Here is a 21,740-nt window from a genome sequence, read left to right as displayed (position 1 = left end):
CAAGGGGAAGATCTGCATTCCCCAAACTGTGTTCTGGATCAGCAGTCCCAGCGAGGTGCCCACAGAAGTGACACTGACCCCAAGAGGTTTCTTCACTACAGGACTTCTCAGAGCCTTTAGAATACTGATGTGCATTGTGACTTTCCTGCAGGTTGTGCTGTGTAACAGTGGGATGCTTTTTTCCTCACCAGCAACTAATATGGGTTGGCCAAATAGTTCATTTGGACTTTTCCATACCATCTTGTGGAAAAACCCGAATAAACTTTTTTTTTTTTTGCCACTGTGTACCACTCAGCACAGTTTGGGAAATGCCCTGTAATCTCCCGAAAACCTTTTGTTTCCTTCCCTGAAGAATAAGGGTGATGATGGTTTCTGCCTCCCGGAATTGTTGGGAAGGGTAAGCGAGGTAATGCCTGGAAACAGGCCTGGCACAGGGCCTGGCACAGAGTAAGTGTTCAATAAATGCTGGCAGCGATTATTTATAATAAGGTTCTTCCTTTCCAGCTCTGACATTCTGTGCTTCTAACTGCAGCGTGTAATTAAACCCCAAAGCATCTGGCTTCTCAAGCCTAAAGAACAAGCCTGGAGGAAGGAAAAAAGGAAGAGAAAGATCCTTCTGGGTTGCCCATTTGGCACCAGCTTCAATGCCAGTCATCACAACAGGGGGCTTGCAGCAAAATGCCAGCTCCTAATGACAAGGCTCTAGGGAGTCGGTGGTTCCCTGTTTAGCTCAGATGCTGTGGGGAATAGCGCAGACTGTGGAGAGGAGAAGGGGAGGACCAGGGCTGCTTTGGGGTCAAGTGGAAGAACCCCACGGCATCCCACATGAGTCAGCCACCCCTTCCCACTGTCTGGGCACAGTGATCTTGGCCACTTACAGTTCTGTATGATGTGCTAAGGGAAACAGTGACAGGAGAACTGAGTCAGAAAAGGTACATAGGAAAATTCAGACAGAAGGGGCAGGAAGAGCAATCTGCAGGGGAAGCAGCCTCTGCTGCGGCTCTGAAACCTGAGGGAGCCCAGGGCTGTGGTCACAGGGACCCGGGGTGAGGCTGCAGCGCTGTGGAGTGTCGAGAGAGAAGGTTGAAGAGTGGGCAAGGAGGGGACTTGCCTCGTGGTCCAGTGGATAAGAATCCACATTTCCATTGTTGGGGGCCTGAGTATGATCTCTAGTCAGAAAATAGATCCTACATGCCACAGCTAAGACCTGGCAAATATTTAAAACACACACACACACACAATATTAAAAAAATATTTTAAAAAAACAGATAATGAAGTACTAAAGATGTAGTTACAACATTATAAATATAACTAACACTGCTGTGTGTTATATGTGAAAGTTGTTAAGAGGATAAATTCTAAGAGTTCTCATCACAAGGAAAGTTTTTTTTTTCTTTTTTTCTTTTGTATCTATGTGAGATGATGGATGTTCACTAAACTTACTGTGATAATCATTTCATGATGTATGTAAGTCAGATCACTATGCTGTATACCTTAAACTTAGGCAGTGCTGTGTGTCAATTATATCTCAGTAAGACTAGAAGGAAAAAGAGAATAAGATGATCATTTTATTGATGTTTCCAAAAGCCATAATGAGCATGTGCAATGGGAGAACCTTGGAGAACCTTCTACAAATCATTGAAAGGAATGAGATAGGGAAGGAAGTGATTCATACCACACTAGGAACCAGTGTCTAAAACATTCACCCTGCAAAGCCAATTGAACAACAGGAAGCTGTTCACACCTGTTTGAATGTTAGAAACATGTCTTTTTTTTGGTCTTTTTCTTCAGGGTCATTTGACAGCTGAAATGACATACACAAGCTGCTTTTATTATTTTTTTTTAAGATTTTTTTAAATGTGGACCATTTTTAAAATCTTTATTGAATTTGTTACAATATTTATTCTGTTTTATGTTTTGGTTTTTTGACTGCAAGGTATGTGGGATCTCAGCTCCCTGACCAGGGATGGAACCTGCACCTCCAGCATTGGAAGACAAGTCTTAACCACTGAACTGCCAGGGAAGTCTCCATAAGCTGCTTTGAAATGGTTCAGGCCTTCCACCAGCTATATTTCCAAGAATTGATCACATTGCAATGGTTTTCAAACTGTATTCCTCATGGAGCACTACGGTTTCATAGAGACATTTGGTTGGTTCTACAAAACTTTGACTTGAATGCCACAGGTGCTGATCAGAAACAAAACCAAAAATAACTATGATCTACAACCCCGACTTTTTAAAAAGAAAATGTACATTTGAATTTATAAAATATATGTAACTAACAAGATGCCCCTCTTACCTGTTGTTTATATGACTTCTAGTTCAAGTTTTATTTGGAAAGGGTCTTACTTCTCAAAGTAAATGGTATCACCATCCCAAGAAAATAGTCATTTTATGCTAGAAGGTGTAGCTTCAAAGATACTCACTACAGCACTGCTTATAGCAGGATCCAGCAAACTATGGCTCCGAGGCTAAATTGGCCACTGCTTGTTTTTGTAAATAAAGTTTTATTGGAACACAGCCACACTCCTTTTATGCATTGTCTGTAGCTGCCTTTGTGCTACAAAGGCAGGGTCAAACGGACACCTTATAGCCTATAAAGGCTAAAACATTATTCGGCCCTTTACAGAAAACGTTTGCTAACTCCTGGTTTCTAATATTGAAAAAAATGGAACCAAAGTGAATGTCCAAGGAAGGGAGTTGGTCAAATTACAGCATATCCCTTCAGTAAAGAAAATGCAAGGCCACCATGGGAAAGTGAGGCTGTGGCAAGGAGCGCTCCAGCTTGACTGCACATTGGAACCCCCTGGGGAGTCTTAAAAGTCCCATGAACCAACCCCATCCAGGGTCAATTAAATCTCCCTGAGAGTGGAACCCAGACATGAATATTTGTTAAGCTTTACTTGAGGCTTCTAACAAGAGCCACTGTTGGAGAAAAATATTCGATGACATAGAAATAGGCCCACTGTTTGCAGTCGTCCCTCCATTTCCATAGGGAATTGGTTCCAGAACCTGCTTCAGATACAAAAATCCCCAGATGCTGAAGTCCCACAACCAGCCCTCCATATCCACAGATACGGAACCTGCCTTGTTTTGAAAAAAATCTGCAATAATGAACCCGCGCAGTTGAAACCTGTGCTGTTCAAGGTCAACTGTATTGTTAAGTGAAGAGAAGCAAATTATCTAACAGAGTATCCCTCATGACTCCTTTTTGGTAAATTTCTGCCTATACACACACACATGCACACAGACTCACACAGGTGAACAATAGGTGTGAAACATAGATGTGCTCATCTCTGTGTAAGATATTTTAATATTTTTATCTGTATTTCCTATATGTTCTAAAGTGAATATTATATCTTGTAATAAGTACCAAAAAAGAGATAAAGTCATCAGCTTAAAAAGTCATATACTTTTCATTTCAAGAGAAAAAGAGAAATGAGCATCTAATCAAGGTATTCACAGGTCATTTGTGTGCACACCTCACCCATAGGGGTGACGCAGCCCAGTGGAGAGGCAGGTCCCAGCCTCTTGGTGACAGCTGGGTTCTGTGAGTTAGGCAGTCGCTGCTGCCCTAAGCCTCAGGGTCCTCAAGATGGGATGCGGGCTTCCCTGGTAGTCCAGTGGTTAAGAATCTGCCTGCCCATGCAGGAGACAGGAGTCCCGTCCCTGGTCCTGGAGAATTCCACATGCCACGCCTGGGCACCGGGCACCCCAATGAGAAGCACTGCAAAAAGAGTAGTCCCCGCTCACCGAGACTGGAGAAAGCCCTCACTCAGCAATGAAGACCCAGCGCAGCCATAAACAAATAAATCTTAAAAAAAAAAAAAAAAAAGATTAATGGGATGAGTTTGTCCACCTCATGAGATGAAAGACATGAATGTGCAACGTCTGGCACAAAGCAGGTGCTCAACAACATTGCATTTTTTTCCATAAGCAGCTCTCAGAGTCAGCCTGCAGCCAGTCAGCTCCTTGCTCATCTTGCTGAAGGAGAGGGGTTAGTTTAGCCCAAGTTCGTCTACAGTTGCTGGTCCCCGGTGCTGTTGCAGTTGTGCTAACCGGGGGCCACCTCTCACTGGCTTTTGCTTGGAATCTCTGCTGCCTGTGGAATTTTCCTGGACTCCCTAGAAAGACCCGGGCTTCTTACCAACCTGTTGACCCTCTTATCAACATAGCCTGTCTCCACCATCCCCAGATGGAGTCCCATCTGCATACAGAAAGAAGGGCTTTCAATTTTCCTGGGGCTGCTCACCTTTAATAAAAATGACAATTGTACCTACCATATTTGGACCCTACATCTGCCCATGCTTACATCCTCTGTCTCTCAGCCTCAGCTCTGTTGGGCATGGGATGATGCTATCCTCATTTCACAGGTAAGAGAGGTGGAGGGACTCAGTCAAGCTCACACAGCTGATAACTGGCAGGTCTGTCTGGTCCCCAGGTTTCCCCACTGTGCCACACTGCCTTCCAGCAGCTGTTTATGTTCCCTTTTCTATCCCAGTGATTCTAATGAACAGCCAAGTTAGAGAACTGTTTTTACAAAAGCAGTGATTCTCAATATTAACTATGGAATCTCCCAGAGAGATTTTTAAATGCTAATGATAGGGGTGGATACTAAAGGGTGTGGCGGGGGAAGGGTGGAGGTGGGAGGAGGGCGAATGCGGAGTCACTGGAAGGGACCCTTCAGGTTTTCTGTGGTTATGGTAAGGTTCTACTTCTTGATCTGGATGCTGGGTGCTTAGGTGTGTTCGTTGTGTGTGTGTGTGAAGATCACTTACGATTTGTGTACTTTTCTTTGTCCATTTATTCCATAGTAAATTTTTAAAAATTATTTTTTAAGTAAAGAAAAAAAAAGGCAGTTGTCCTCAACCACATCGCCGCCTCCTGGGAGAAGGCAGTCTGTGACTCTTGGACTCATCTTGAGAATTCCTTTCACAGCATCAAGCAGTTATTGGCCTTTGAGTCTGTGCCTGTCCTTGACAATGAGCAGACAATTCCTCCAGGGCTGATGCTGCACTTAGCTGGCAAAGGCCCACTGTTGCTGCAGTGGCAGGTACTCAGGGACAGTGAGGCCCTGTGGCTGGGCTCAACACCTCCTCCCTCCCCGCACCTGAATTCATGTGACCCCATTCCACCCAAGCCCTGGGACCTAGGGCAGCAGACATGGAAACAGCTACACCCTAGCACTCGGGTCTAAGGGTGAGCCCCCTGCTCACTTCTGCCTTATATCATAATTTGAGTCCCTGAAACATGTTCTCTGATTTTCACTTATAGACTGTCTGATTTTTAGCTGGGCCCATCCGTGAATGTGTGAAACTAAGACTGTATTTCCCTTTGTCATTCGCAGCTAGGTCTGGTTCTGGCCAATAGAATGTAAGTGAAGTAGTCTGCATAGTTCTAGGAAATGCTCTAAAAAAGGAAACTGTATTTCTCCTTTCTTGTTACCTGGAATATGGCAAGGAAAGGCTGAGTCCTAGCAGCCATTTTGGGCCAAGGAGCAAAGTCATGACTGAAGATAGGAGAACAAGACAGGGGAAACTAGAGCCTCTCTCTTTTTCATCTCCTTTGCACTATGGGGCACCCTGTTGGTAGTAGACTGACTCCCTGGGGGTCTCTTAACATGAGAGAGAAATGAGCTTCTACTCTGTTTGAGCCAGTGATACTTGGCGTTTTCCATTCCTCTCAACCCCAATTTAAGCCTAGTTACCACTCAGTGCTTCTGATTAAACAAATATATATACTTGTTATTGATTTACTTGGCTGTGCCAGGTCTTAGTTGTGGCATGTGGGTTTTAATTCCTCGACCAGGGATCGAACCCCCGCCCCCTGCATTGGGAGTGCAGAGTCTTAGCCAGCGAACCACCAGGTAAATCCCAGGGCTTCTGAGTTTGATCCTTGGCCTGAGTTCTAGCCTTGGTCACCTGCCCACTATGAGGATGAGGGTCCTGCCTTTCTCCCCCTGGGCACTGGAGTTCTGCCCCAGTCCGACCTGAATGGTTGAACCCTGCAACCTGCTGGTGCTCCCTATCCATGCTGCCTGCATGTGTTGGCCAAGTGGTGTACAGCCTGCTGCTCCAATTGCTTTCCTAGAGTGAGCCCTGCCACTTCCCTCTTCCCTCTCATCCTCTTACCTGTGGCTCCCACCCTGTACCTGACAGGCTGGCTGCTCTCTGGACATCTACAGCAGGACCAATGCCTGCTGTACCTTCCCCAGGGGGCAGACAGCAGCCAGTTCCTGAGATGTATTGAGAATATGCAGCTAATACAAAAGAAAAAGTACAGCTAGTAAATAATTTTGTTGTTGTTGTTGTTCAGTTTCTCAGTCATATGAGACTCTTTAGGACCCCATGGATTGATTAATGAATCAATCAATTAACTTGGTACCCCTGCAGCCCCACTTCCTGTACATGGGTCGTTGCTGGCCCCTAGTGGCCACTGGGTAACTTGCACAGAGAGTTGGCCTGAAAATCGGAGTGTGGGAAAAACTTTCCCCCATTTCTGAATTTTCCTGATGCTGGGGGTTTCAACCATGACAGACCCATAACTCCTCCGTCATAAAATACATTTTGTATAATGATAATAGTTTTTAAAGATTTTAAGCACTTTATTGAGGTTGTTGTTCAGTCGCTAAGTCACGTCCGACTCTTTGTGACCCCATAGCCTGCCAAGTCTTTGATGCCAATAAATGACATATTTGTAGGGTGCAATTTGATAATTTTTGATTTATGTGCATTTCCATGCCCATCATCACAATCGAGATGGTAAACATCTCCATCACTCCCCCCAAATTTCCTTGTCCCCCTTTCTACCCCGTCCCCAAGCAACTAATGATTGCTTCCTGCTTTCTATAATTTTTAAAAGTTTTTATTTATTTATCTTTTTGACCATGCCACAAGGCATGTGGGATCTTAGTTCCCTGACCAGAGATCAAACCTTTGCTCCCGGCAGTGGAAGTGTGGAGCCCTAAACACTGAACCACCAGGGAATTCCCCCCATGTTTTCTAGAATTAAAAAATATATATAGATTAGTCCACATTTTTGAGAGTTTTCTATAAATGAAATCAGTATATACTTTTTTTGGTCTGGCTTCTTTTACTCAGCATAATTATTTTGACATTTATCCATTCAACGAATTAACCAATAGTTCTCTTTTCATTGACGTGTTTATCCATTCAGAGTGATGGTAAATTTAAAAAGCAGCATTATGCCCTAACTATCATATAGAAAAGAAACAGGAGGAAAGTAATAAAATAATAGATAAGTCCCAAGTAGATGCTCATTCATGAGAACAGTAAAACATGCAATGATGTGGTCCCAGGCTTTACCTATACATGAAATTAGCTGAGCCCAGTTCTTTGCCAGAAACTTTGGCTGGTTTGGCTTCAAAGGCCACTCCATGCAGGAGGGTACATGCTGTGTGGATCACACATGGGCGCTGAGATTGAGCAGAGAAGGTGGACACAGGCAGATTTTAGTTCAGTGGATTAATTTCTCAGAGGACTGATCATTAGGGTGGCATGTTACTTTTTGAATTATGTGATTGGTGTGTTCGGTGTGGACCACTGTGGAATTTTCTCCAGTCTATTAATTACTCAGGGACCTCCCTGGTGGTCCAGTGGCTAAGACGCCACACTCCCAATGTAGGTGGCCCAGGTTCAGTCCCTGGTCAGGGAACTAGATTCCACAAGCCGCAATTAAGTTTGCATGCCACAACTAAAAGAACCCACATGCTGAAAAGAAGATCAAAGATCCATCATACCACAACTAAGACCCGGTGCAGCCAAGTAAGTAAAGAAATGTTAATTACTCCAGCTTATGAGCTCACTGAGGTCCCTACTTGATTTTTTTTAAGGCATGTATTTGATTCATCTTGTGTTTTACAGTGCAATCTAGAAGCTTCCTTTGCACTTTCCTGAGCAGAAACGGAAGTCTTCTTCTGTTACCCATGCTCTCAAGGCCAGCCTCCGGCAACGGTACCTCTGTCCCACTGGAGGCCTTCTTGAGTCAGAACATGATTTTATGAGAGAAAATGTTTGGCAATGATTTTGAAGTAACAAAGCTTTAGAACCTTCAGTTATTCTACCTTCTTGGATAATCAACCTACTGAGTTTTGTGGTGACCTGTAGCTTCAGAGTGACCTGTCCTTGCAAGGAATTCACTCCAGAAACTTTGAAGGATTTAGCTTACACCGCAGTAGTGCCACAGAGAAGAATCCAAAGTCCAAAGTGGGACACATGATATGCATGTTCTCTCGTTGCTGTTTCTTAACTCTATTTTTAATTTGTCACCCAACATTTCCCCTGAATCTGATTCGATATGAAAGTGTAAAAGTGTTAGTCACTCAGTCGTGTCCGACTCTTTGTGACCCCATGAACTGTAGCTCTCCAGGCTCCTCTGTCCATGGAATTCTCCAGGCAAGAACACTGGAGTGAGTAGCCATTCCCTTCTCCAGGGGATCTTCTCCACCCAGGGACCAAACCCGGGTCTATCTCATTGCAGACAGATTCTTTACCATCTGAGCCACTAGGGAATCCCTCAATTAAATATATTATGCTTTTATTCTTATGCTTTGCTTCCTTCTGTTTTCCTTGGGAAAGTTTTTCTTCTAATTTTTCTAACTTCTTAAGTCAAACACTCAAATTTGTTTTACTTGAATAAAAGCAGTTAAGACTATGAATTTACTTCTAAATAAATTTCAGACACGATATATTAATGTCATTTTCATTTTAGAAAGCTGTTACTCTAGATTTTATTAATAATTTGCCAATGACCCAATAATTATGCAGGGGAGAAAGTGTCTGTGTGTCTGTGTATGTGTTTCTTTTAAAGTTATAAGAAATTGAGGTTTTTAAATTGTAGCCAGAGTATGGAGCTGATATAATTCCTCCTTTTGGGACAATTTGAGGTAGTAGTTTTAGCCTAGTTTATAATCAGTTTTGTAACTATTCCTGAAGTGTTTGAGAAGGTATACTTTTCTGTGAGGTAAAGTACAGCCTAAAAATAAAATAAAAAACTCAGTCTTGGACTTCTCTGGTGGTCCAGTGGATAAGAATCGGTCTGCCAATGCAGGGTACACAGGTTTGATCCCTAGTCTGGGAAGATTCCACATGCCACAGGGCAGCTGCTGAAGCCCGTGTACCTAAAGCCTGTGCTCCACAAGAGAAGCCACCTCCACGAGAAATCCGCATCCCGCAACCAGAGAACAGCCCCAACTCGCTGCGACTAGAGAAAGCCCACACACGCAGTGAGGACAGCGCAAACAAAAATACACAAATAAATAAATTTTAAAATTCGGTTATGAACGTCTGGTTTGACTGTGTCTCACTGGTGACTGCCTTTTCATGTCAGGTCTGCAAACTCACCTTTTTCAGCTTTGTTGTCTTTTCCCAGTTTGTCTCTGATCTTTGTCATCCACATCCATCCTTTCCATCCTTTTCGGTTTCACCGTTTTCCACATGCCTTTCTGCTCAGGATTTGGAGGACTTCCAACTGTGTGATGACAGCCTTTTTTAAGATATTTTTATAGGGACCATTTTTAAAGCTTTATTGAATGTTACAATATAGCTCCTGTTTTATGTTTTGGTGAATGTTACAATATAGCTCCTGTTTTATGTTTGGGCTCTTGCGAGGCACTATTCTGAAGTTGAGAGAGGCTTTGAGCGGAAAAGTATTTAGGTAAGAGAAAAGACTAATAAATTAACTCTTCAGAGCTTCCCTCCCAGGTAGCCTGAAGGCAATAGATTTGAACACAATGAGATATCATTTGCTAGTAGTGCTGAGTGTACAGTTTCTTATTTTTGTGTTCCTATTCTTGGTTCTGGAAGTATCCATGAATTAGTACAATATTTACCTCAGCTGTAAAAAGCTGAGGAAATGTTTGTAATATTGCAAAACTCACATTACACGTTACTCTTACGTTTTCATATATGTCTAAACTTTAGACATAATATAATACTAATTCTTTACATTGACAACAAGATGGACATTAAATGCTAGACTTATGAATTTTGACATTTTAATTTGAAAAGTTACTTTAAGTTTTAAATTACATTTATAACTTATATAAAATTTAAGTTAAATTTTAAAATTCAAAGTTACTTAGTAAAGTGTAGTTAAACTTTCAAAGAGTGAAATAAAATGGATCTCTGTAATTTTGTAATAAAAATTTAATATACAGTCATTCTAATTTGTATTTTGACTTTTAAGAAAATAATTTTATTTATTTATTTTTACTGTGCTGGGTCTTTGTTATTGCTCGGCCTTTTCTGCAGTCTCAGCAAGCGGGGGCTACTCTCTGGTTGCGATGCACAGACTCCTCCTTGCGGTGGCTTCTCTTATTGGGGAGCACAGGCTTTAAGGTGTGGAAGGTTCACTAGTTGTGGCACACGGCTCAGTAGTTACAGCTCCCAGGCTGCAGAGCGCAGGCTCAGTAGTCATGGTGCACAGGCTTGGCTGCTCCATAGCATGTGGGATCTTCCCGGACCAGGGATCGAACCTGTGTCTCCTGGATTGGCAGGTGGCTTCTCTACCACAGAGCCACCAGAAAAGCCCTTGACTTTCAAATTACTAGATAGTTTTTAATGTTTTGAAGAAACTAACTTTTTGGAAAACAGAAAAAATTAGTACATTTTCTACATAAATTTATATTTTTGATGAAAATATATTTAAAGTCATATACTTTGAATATAATTATGCTTTTAATTCTTAAATATATTTAAAAGTTGATCATAGTAATATAACTAGTGTTTGTGCTGAAAGGAAGATAAGAAAATAAATTTCATGAAAGATTTTAATCCTTTATGAATTATGTATACACTTATTATTCATCCCAACATTATTAGTCCATTAACAGAGCATCCAGACATGTGGAATAAAAATTAAATTCATTGATCTTTGACATTTTGCTAACTTTCAGTCATATATTAATATAAGCCGTAGCTTCATATGGGCTTCCCAGGCAACGTTAGTGGTAAAGAATTCACCTTCTAATGCATGAGGTGCAAGAGACATGGTTCAAGCCCTGGGTCAGGAAGATCCTCTGGAGTAGGAAATAGCAATCCACTCCAGTATTCTTGCCTGGAAAATTCCATGGACAGAGGAGCCTGGCGGGCTACAGTCCCTGGATCCGCAGACTCAGACCCAACTGAGCACACACACACACACAGCTTTATACACATTTTAAAATTTTATTCCTTTAAGGAATGTTTGTCAGAATATGAGGATAGAAAATATTTTATTTAATAGCTTGTTGCTGCTGCTACTGCTGCTAAGTTGCTTCAGTTGTGTCCGACTCTGTGCGACCCCATAGATGGCAGCCCACCAGGCTCCCCCGTCCCTGGGATTCTCCAGGCAAGAACACTGGAGTGGGTTGCCATTTCCTTCTCCAGTGCATGAAAGTGAAAAGTGAAAGTGAAGTCGCTTGATTTATAACTTGAACATGTTTATTTAGACAAGTGATACGTGGAGGCCATGTCTTCTTGCCCCAGGATACTACTTTCAGACTTTATTCATGGGTCCTAGGTTGGATGTGCCAGTTCCTTGAATGGGTAGGAATCCATCCAGGGGTCATGTGTGCCATGGTTGGGGGTGAGTGGGGCTGGAGGGTCCCTATGGTCCCCTTGTGAGTGCTGCCATCATTTCCTCTAAGACTTCATGTTGCAAGGAGACCCTTGCCTGCAGGTCCAATTCCCAGCATGTGGTCCTGGAAGCCTTTCCTGTCACCCAGGGCTCTAATTCTGCACAGGTGAGGTTACTTGGATCATCTGAAGTTATCTAGGTCATCCGTTTTGGCCACAAATGGTACTGCATAAAGTGATAGCCAGAGAATGCCCTCCTCCCAGGGTACAATCCCCACCAGAGCTTCAGAATTGATGCTTTCAAGATGTGGTGCTGGAGAAGATTCTTGAGAGTCCCTTGGACTGCAAGGAGATCAAACCAGTCAATCCTAAAGAAAGTCAGTCCCGAATATTCATTGGAAGGACTGATGCTGAAGCTCCAAAACTTTGGCCACCTGATGCAAAGAGCCGACTCATTAGAAAAGACTCTGATGCTGGGAAAGATTGAAGACAGGAGGAGAAGGGGATGATAGAGGATGAGATGGTTGGATGGCATCACTGACTCAATGGACATGAATTTGAGCAAGCTCCAGGAGATGGTGAAGGACAGGGAAGCCTGGCGTACTGCAGTCCATGGGGTCGAAAAGAGTCGGACACGACTGAGCAACTGAACAACAGAGTTTCTGCTGTCTTTACATCCTAAGACGCAATGCGCTGCTGCCCCGCTAGGGAGACGAGTCCAGAGGCCGAGGGTACAGGGCATCACTGCCCACTTAGAAAACTCCTCCTACTTCCTTTCTGGTAGACTCTATCACCCTGTCTCAAGGGTGAAGTGAGCATCAGTAACAAAAGTTTCTCTTGCCTCCTTTTTGCTATGCTTCTGCTGCTAAGTTGCTTCAGTCATGCCTGACTCTTTGCAACCCCATGGACTGTAGCCTGCCAGGCTCCTCTGTCCATGGGATTCTCCAGGCAAGAATACTGGAGTGGATTGCCGTGGCCTCCTCCAGGGGATCTTCCCAATCCAAGGATCGAACCTGTGTCTTATGTTTCCTACATTAGCAGGCAAGCGGTTTTTTTTTTTAAGCCACTAGCTCGACCTGGGAAGCCCTTCCTTTTTGCTATAGTTGGTGGAAATGTCTCCTAGACTTCCTTGGTGACAAATGATACTAAGATGTGTGTCCTTCATGGGGAGGTGACAGGTTGTCAGGTCACCATTCCATGGATGGTTAACTCCATCCTACCTGTACTAAGCAGGTCTCTTTTGGTTGTATGGGTGACAGAAACTCAACTCAAATGTGTTTATACAAGAAAGGACATTTATTGAATCACAGGGTTGCAGTAAGGGCAAAAGTGAGTTTAGGCTGCAGAAGTGGTGGATGCTGGACAAGAGTCCAGTCTGGACTCTGCTCCTTGTTCAAGGAGGCTTATTCGCTCAGATGGGCTGTATCCATGAGATTCCAAGCAGCCTCAGGCACCACACCTGAAGGCTTCCTGTGAGAAGCTGAGCCTCACCACTTAGTTTCAGTTCAAGATACACGGGTTGGGGCACGAACAAATCCTCTCACCTGGAGGGCAGGGCTCTGTGACCAGCAGACTGCCTAAAACCCATAGGGGAAGGAGTTCCCTCAAAGGTGTTACTGTGCCCAGAGGGAAGGGAGGTGGTCAGACCAAACAATGCGCCCTCTCTACCCTGTCCCACCAGTGGTCCTCATCACAGCTGTCACCAATCCCTCCAGGCCCACCTGCCGCTTCTGCCTCAAGACTGAGCCAGTTTGCAAGGTTAAGACCAGAGTATTTCCAGGAGAGTGATGACATCACAGAACTGGGGTTCCAGAAGGCGGGGGTGACTGAGGGCTCCCATCTTCTTTAGAACATGGAGAGCAGTGAGCTGGGCGGGGCTAAAGGATAGTCCATGAGGAAGAGGAGGCTCCCACCCAAAAGGCATTGTTCTATAGATTCTCACGGAAAGCCCTGGGCAGGCTGGGACCTGGGGTCAGCAAGGTATAGGTGAGAGGTAAGCTTCAGGAGGGGAGGTTGGGGTGTACCTGCCCAAACCACCATCTTCCCTGGAGAACCCCAAGAGGGGCTTTCAGAGGCAGAGATGGAGCTCCCTGCTTTCCAAGGCTCAGTGATATCTGTCTCTGAAGGATCCTACTGAGTCAGGGCCAAGTAAGGTTGTATGAGATGCACTTATACTAAAAAAATAACCATTGTTTGTTTGAAATTCTAACGTAACAGGACATGCTGTGATTTTATTTACTAAATCTGGCAACTCTAGGGTGGGAGAGAGAAGCAAAAGAATGGTCCCAAGCTCAGGCTGCTAAGGAATGAGTCTCAGGAGATAGAATAAAACATTCGTGAGGAGACAGACTGTCAGGGTAGCCATCTTGTCCAAGAAACTGCCAGACTCATGAAGCCAGTGGATGGAGGAACCTTCAGGAACATACACCTAGTTAAGGAAACCCCCCTACACACGCGAGGCTTCCTAGGTGGTGTAGTGGTCAAGAGTCCGCCTGCCAATGCAGGAGACATGGGTTCTATTCCTGAGTCAGGAAGATCCCCTGGAGGAGAAAAGGACAAGCCACTCCAGTATTCTTGCCTGGGAAATCCCATGGATGAAGGAGCCTGATGGGCTAAGTCCATGGGGTTGCAAAGAGTTGAACACAACTTAGGGTCTAAACAAGACAGCAGCAGTATGATCACAGGGCAAGACGTTTTCCCTTCCTCCTTCTCCATTTCCAGCAAAGGGACATGTATCCATTCTCCCCCAAATTCCCCTCTTGTGTATTACATTGAGCAGAGTTCCCTGTGCTATACAGTAGGCCTTTGTTGGTTATCTGTTTTAAATATAGCAGTGTATATGTATGTATATGTTCATCTCAACTTCCCTAACTATCCCTTTCTGCACCCCCGCCCCCCACCATCCTTCCCCCCTGGTAACCATAAGTTCTTTCTCTAAGTCTGTGAGCTGTATCTGTTTTGTAAATAAGTTCATTTTTATCATTTCTTTTTAGATTCTGCGTATAACAGATATCATAAGATATTTCCCCTTCTCTGACTTACTTCACTCAATATGACTGAAGTCAAAATGCTGTCTGGTTTCTCCACTGTATTGCTACTGTGACTTACTTCACTCAATATGACTGAAGTCAAAATGCTGTCTGGTTTCTCCACTGTATTGCTACTGTTTTTCTCATGCAACTAAGATGCAATCTGTGGGGAGACACGTTAGGACCATGAACATACTCAGTTCTTCACTAAGCTTCCCACTCCCTCTAAATGCACCCACTGTTGATTCTTTCTTGCTCAGATCAATCTATGATGGTTTCAGGATGGTGATTTTCAACTTCATGCTTACCTCCACATTTATCAGTCAGCATTTTCTTGTCAGAAAGAGCGCCCCCCCCCCCCCCGCCCCGCCTTGATCCCCATTAAGTACCTATTTGTCTATCTATTACTGTTATGAACTCATGGATTCCTGTCTCACTCAATGGGTTATCATCATTTGATAGAGTGAAGGTTATCACAGGTAATAACTATCATCATTTATTTTGATGGCCAAACTGTTCTAGATTATCATGGAAACCGTTATTCTTTGGTTTCACAGATATGATACAGATATGATACCAAAACACATGCAACAAAAGAAAAAAACACATAAATCGGTCTTCATCAAAATTTAAAACTTTTGTGTTTCAAAGAAATACCATCAGGAGAGTGAAAAGTGACCCATAGAATGTGGGGAAATATTTGCAAATTACATATCTGATAAGGTTCAGAATATATAAAGAACACTTACAACTCAATAATGAAAAGACAAAAAACCCAGCTGAAAAAGTGGGCAAAGGATATGAAAAGACATTTTGCCAGTCATACAAATGGCCAATTACCATGTGAAAAGACAATCAACATTATTAGCCATCAGGCAAAGGCAAATCAAAACCACAATGTGATACCACTTCACACCCATTAGGACAGCTTTGCTCAAAAAGACAGTTAATAACTATTGGTGAGGATGTGGAGAAGTTGGAATCTTCATACATGGTTGACTGGAATGTAAATTGGTATAGCCACTTTGGAAGTTTAGCAGTTCCTCAAAAGTTTACACTTTAAGTCACCATGTGATGCAGCAATTCCACTGTTTGGTATATATTCATAGGAATGGAAATATTTGTCCACACAAAAACTTGTACATGAATGTTCACAGGAGCACTATTCCCCAACAACCAAAAAATAGAAACAACTCAAATGTCCATAAACTGATGAATACATAAACAAATTGTGATATATCCCTACAATGTAATATTATTCAGCCATGGTTTAGTCACTCAGTCATGCCCAACTCTTGTGACTCCATGGACTGATGGTAGCCCTGCCAGGATCCTCCATCCATGGGATTCTCCAGGCAAGTATACTGGAGTGGGCCACCATTCAAGGGTATTCAGCCATGAAAAAGGAATAAATACTGGTACATTCTATGACATGGATGAACCTTGAAAACATTAAGTGAAAGATGTCAAATGCAAAAGACCAGATATTGTATGACTTCATGTCTATGAAATGCTCAGAACAGGAAAATCTATAGAAATAAAAAGCAGATTGCATGCGTGCATGCTAAGTCACTTGAGTAGTGTCCAACTCTTTGAGACCCTCTGGACTGTAGCCCATCAGGCTCCTCTGTCCATGGGATTCTCCAGGCAAAGAGTGCTGGAGTGCGTTGCCATGCCCTCCTCCAGGGGATCTTCCCCACCCAGGGATCGAACTCGCATCGTTTATGTCTCCTGCATTGGCAGGCGGGTTCTTTACAACTAGCTCCACCTGGGAAGCCCAGAAAGTAGGTTAGTGGTTGCCAGAGTCTGGAGGGAAGTGGAAGAGGGAGTCACAACTAATGGATATGAGGTTTCTTTTTGGGTTGATGAAAACAGCATAAAGTTGACTGTGGTGAGAGTCACACAGTACTGCATTCTGAAAATGATTTTCTGCTATCTGAAAATGATTGAATTACACACTTTAACTGAATTAAGTGTATAGTATGAATTATATATTGTCAATTATATCTCAGTCAAGTTGTTACCTCAAAAATGTTATTCCAGATTTGGCTAGTGGGTACCCCTTTAGGCCAGCTCACATGTCTATTTGACATGCCCCAGCACTGTTAATTTTAAATTGGGAATAAAAAACCAAAGAGGAGACCAAAAAAAAACAAACAAAGTATTTATAGAATAATACATGAAAGGAAAGAGAAATAGCCAGGAGGGGAGCAGTGAGTGAGGAGGACATTTGGCTGCCCTCTCCAGATTCCCCGGGAGAAGACCAGCAGGCAGTCTGGGAGACTCCAGGACCCGCAGGGCCTGCGCCGCTCACCCTCCACCGTGCCTCCTCCCCTCCAAGGATGACAAGCCCACTGCTCATCTCCTTGGTCAGCTGCCTCGTTGCTGTGGATCAAGCCAGCCTCATCGGCCGCTGTGACTTGGCCAAGGTGCTGCACCAGGAGGACTTGGATGGGTTTGAGGGCTACTCCCTGACTGACTGTGAGTGACATTTTCTCACTCCCTCCTCCCTCTTCCCATGGTCGTGCCCTTGGTGGCCATCTTTCTTTCTTCCCTTATTTGTTTTTTCAAAGTCAAGTGAACAAAGCAGCTCTCTCCAAGAAGGCTTTCCCAACATTCCATATTTGTTCAACCATTATTAACTGAGCACTTACTATGTCCCAGGAATGATTTTAGGTGCTGGGGGTGCAGATTTCAACATAGCTCCTTCTCTTACAGAATTCACATCCTAGGAGAAGAGGCAGCAAAAAACATACAAATATATGAAGTGCCTCCCGGTGGTGATAATGCTATGCAGAAGAATAAGTCAGGGGGAGTGATGGGTGACACTGTTGTAGAAGGGGAAGTCAAGGAAGGCCTCTCTGAGGAGGTGACTTTGAGAAGTGCTGAATAGAGAAAAGGATCCAGTCCCCCAAACGTCTGGGGGAAGAGCATTCCAGGCAGAGCGAACAGCCAGTGCAAAGGCTTTATCCCGCTCCACAATAGAGATAGCTCCTTTCGGCCCAGAATTTGTGCACATATCTGCCTTACAACACTCTCTCCTTTTATTTTGCCTTGTGGGTTTTTAGGTCCATAGTTTCATTCTTACTCTATAGGCTCCTTGAAGGCAGCATCTGCATTTGACCCAGCTAAATGTCCCTCCCTGAGCTTTGCACAGCTTCTAGCACACAGTAGGTGATCATTAAGTGCAGAAAGGCTGGATGGACCGAGGGATGCATGAGTGGTTGTACTGATGGGTGGCTGGCTGAACGGACTGAAAAATGAGAGGAGAAGCTGATGGATGCTTCTGGGCTGCCAGCCCCATCTAGCCTCTGTCCTTGTTCCTTTCTTCTGATTCCTCATCCCTTTCTCCTCCGTCTTCCTTCTCCCTCAGCTTGGCCACCCCCTCTGAAAACCCTCTTCTCCCTGTTCTAAGGGCTGTGCCTGGCTTTCGTAGAGAGTGATTTCAACATAACAAAGGTAAATGAAAACACAGATGGCAGCTTTGACTATGGCATCTTCCAGATCAACAGCCACTACTGGTGCAACGATTACCAGAGTCACACGGAAAACAATTGCCAAGTGGACTGTCAAGGTCTGGCAGGGGCCCCAGGGTGGGAGAGGTGAGAGAGATGACCAGGCTCTACTCACGGGACTTCCCTTCCCATGCACAGCCCGGGAACGCCCCCAGAGGGATGGCTCAAGGAATCAGCGAATTCCTTTACTGAGCAAGGGGTGTGACTGTGTCCCTGGATGCCCACAGGAGGTTCTGCAGGGTGCTCTCAGGATCCACAAAGGCTCTGCACAGTCAGTAGAGCAGAGCAGTGCAGCAGCCAACATTTATTGAGTGTATTACATACTCAGTACTTTGCACACATGGCTCATTTTACCCAACTTGCTATGTGATAGAGACGAATATGATCCCCACTTTACAGATGAGCAAACTGAGGCTCATAGAACCAGTGCCAAATGCCACACTGATGGCCCTGAAGGCTCAGCTCTTGTCAGCAAGCAGTGCTGTCCTTGGCTAATGGTCTGACCGAAGGTCAAGTGCAAAGTCCCCACCTCAGGGCTAGTCCAGAAGATTCCACAGGTCCATGACTCTGTGATGAGGAGGAGACCTCATCTCCTCCTTTGAACTCTGATGAATGGCCCTCGGCTCTTCACCTGAAGAGCCTCACTTCTTGGCAGGACTTCACCTTGCTCTCTGTGCAGCCTGTTTTGGCTTCTTCTTTCCCTAGAAACCTCCACACTTGGGGTGAACCACCATCCACTAGGGAGTATGGCAGTAAACAGACCCAAATCTCTGTCCTCCTGACCCTCCTGCCCCTACTCCCCAGCCACCCCGAACCTCCACCAGCCATTGTATGGATGCCCAGATGGGCCTCTGAGAAGGAGGCCATGCCTCCACTGGAAGTTCTCAGCCTCTGGGTGGGAGGTGCCTTGCAGGAACAGCCAGTCTTTGGGACTGTCCCCGGCACTTTCATGGATATTCTCTTTCTCCTCTTCTTTCAGAACTGCTGAGCCCCAATCTTCTCGCAATTATCAACTGTGCAAAAAAGATTGTGTCCGGAGCGGGGGGGATGAAGAACTGGTGAGGAGGTCACTTTGGGACGAAGTTAGTGGGCAGAGCCTTAAGAAAGATGTGGTGACAGAGAAGGAGACAGTAGGTCAGGACTTTCTCTACAGTCTAGAAAAATGGGGGCTGTGGCAGGAACTCTGACTCAGTAGCACCTGGGATAGGCACCCCACTCCAGTACTCTTGCCTGGAAAATCCCATGGCTGGAGGAGCCTGGTCCATGGGGTCGCTAAGAGTCAGACATGACTGAGCGACTTCACTTTCTCTTTTCCCCTTCATGTATTGGAGAAGGAAATGGCAACCTATTCCAGTGTTCTTGCCTGGAGAATCCCAGGGACGGGGAGCCTGGTGGGCTGCTGTCTGTGGTGTCACACAGAGTCGGACACGACTGAAGCGACTTAGCAGCAGTAGCAGCAGCAGGGATCTATCTAGCTCTTTCTTTGATGCTATATCCAGCAAAACTCTTTTGGTTGCAGTAACAGAATGACTTTAGCTAGCTGGGAGTAGGGGTGTGTTGGGGGGGGGGGCGGTGGATTTAGGCTGAGAGGACAAGGTGTCTTGCTGGGCCCACACGAGGGGTGCAGTTAGGCCTCAGGAAAGGGATGGAAGCAGGGCTGGGGACTTTCCGTGGCAGGTTTTTGCTTCTCTCGGTGCCTTGGCCTCACTACTCCCTCTGCAGACCAGCTTTCTCTAATCTACAGTCCACCAGAAAGACTATGTCTGCCCTGAATCTATGGGCTAATGTCCTAAATGACCATGGAGACCCACAAGGCTTAGTCCTAATCCAGATAGAGGATCTGTTGGGTTCAACTTGGACCTGGTGACCCAGCTCCATTCAGCTGTAGCTGCTGCTGTTGCTGCTAAGTCACTTCAGTCGTGTCCGACTCTGTGTGACCCCATAGACGGCAGCCCACCAGGCTCCCCTGTCCCTGGGATTCTCCAGGCAAGAACACTGGAGTGGGTTGCCATTTTCTTCTCCAATGCATGAAAGTGAAGTCGTTCAGTCATGTCCGACCCTCAGCAACCCCACGGACTGTGGGATGGAAGCAATTAAGCAACATAAATATGGCTGCCATGGGACCCTCTCTCCATAACTGGCAGCAACATTTCTATAAAAAAAAAAGTATTGTTCATCAGCTGGATGAGTGTTGCAGATCCAGCTTAACTATGGTGGATGTTGAGTTGATTATTTAACATTTCTAAGCCTCAAACTGGATATATAAACAATGTAAATGGCTGCCTCTACCGGAAACTGAAAACGGGAGTTAAGTGCCTTGCATGCTCCAAAGTGAAGTGAAGTGTTAGTCATGTCCGACTCTTTGCAACCCCATGCACTGTAGCCCGCCAGGTTCCTCTGTCCATGGAATTCTCCAAGCAAGAATACTAGAGTGGTTTGCCATTCCCTTCTCCAGGGGATCCTCCCTACCCTGGGATCAAACCTGGGTCTCCTGCATTGCAGGCGGATTCCTTATCACCTGAGCCACCAGGGAAGCCTGCATGCTCCAAAAACACCATGCAAAATAAGGGGCACTGGGGCTTCCCTCGTGGTCCAGTGGCTAAGACTCCACACTCCCAAAGCAGGGGGCCCAGGTTCGATCCCTCATCAGGGAACTGGATCCCACATGCCGCAACTAAGACCCAGCACAGCCAAATAAATAATTTTTTTTTTAATGAATGCACATAGCAACTTTACCAAAAAATAGAGAGAGGGAGAGAGTAGGGGGCATTGATGACTGTTAGGGCTGACCCTTTCTGAAGGGAAAGTCAATAGTTACACCTGGGATTTTTTTTTTTAGTAACTCTGTAAGTTACTATTTATTTATTTATTTTTTAGTAAGCCCTGTTAAAAAGTGCTCCCCCCTTCAGAAGGAGTTGAGGATTTGAAAATGTGGAAGTATTCTAAGTAGCGGGAAGGAGCAAACACTATGGATGACAGAAATTAAAGGAAGAATCAGATGGGCCACAGGAGGACCCAGTAGAGAGCTGGGAATGAAGGGGTTTCTGGGCGTTGCTCTGTATGGAATACTCACGTAACGCTGGGTCATGTGTTAAGAAGCAGCTGCCAAGTAGGAAGCAAGAACCACTCTTCTTTCTCTTCACAGGGTAAAATGGAGGTTGCACTGTGCCGGCCGGCCCCTCTCCTACTGGATGACAGGCTGTCACCTGGCATGAGGCAGGGAGCAGGCCTGTGGTGGAGTCATTCCAGAACTCCGCTCCTCACTCGGGAATTCTTCAGTTCTTCTTCCTCGTGCCTCCACTTCATGTTATTTTCCTCCCTTCCCATTTACAAATAAAACTGACCAGAGCCCCAGGAATAAATGGTTTTCTAGGGCTTCCTCCTTGTTCCCATCCAGGCCCAGGTCCCTGGTTCCTGACTGTCATTTGCAAACCAAGAAGACCACGATGAAAGAAGCTTCTCTATTTTTTTGGAATTATTAAACCATTCCTTGTGCAAAGAATGTATTAATTTATTCATGATTAATTCCACCTATATTTGAGTACCTAATAGATTATGAGTGTGTGCTAGGTACTAGAAGAAGGATGATAAATGGTAACTATTGTTCATGTGGTGTTCCT

General features: G+C 44.8%; 1 protein-coding gene and 1 non-coding gene across 2 annotated transcripts in view; both read left to right on the top strand.

Moving 5' to 3' along the window:
* Positions 1-21,444, top strand: part of LOC128064472 (Golgi SNAP receptor complex member 2-like) — a 75,754-nt gene extending 54,310 nt beyond the window's left edge. The window contains exons 7-10 of the mRNA XM_052657190.1: positions 16,853-17,086; positions 18,021-18,179; positions 19,100-19,178; positions 21,266-21,444. Of these exons, the coding sequence (XP_052513150.1) occupies positions 16,853-17,086; positions 18,021-18,179; positions 19,100-19,178; positions 21,266-21,335 (542 nt within the window). The 3' untranslated portion in view covers positions 21,336-21,444. The remainder of the gene's footprint in view (positions 1-16,852; positions 17,087-18,020; positions 18,180-19,099; positions 19,179-21,265) is intronic.
* TRNAG-CCC (transfer RNA glycine (anticodon CCC)) lies at positions 7,602-7,674 on the top strand. Its single transcript has one exon. It is a non-coding gene; the product is annotated as a tRNA-Gly (tRNA).
* Positions 21,445-21,740: the final 296 nt, after the last annotated feature.

This window comes from Budorcas taxicolor, chromosome 19, assembly GCF_023091745.1.
Source record: "Budorcas taxicolor isolate Tak-1 chromosome 19, Takin1.1, whole genome shotgun sequence".
Lineage (NCBI taxonomy): Eukaryota > Metazoa > Chordata > Mammalia > Artiodactyla > Bovidae > Budorcas > Budorcas taxicolor.
Note: the sequence above shows the minus strand (reverse complement) of the source record. Positions and strands in the feature narration are given on the sequence as shown.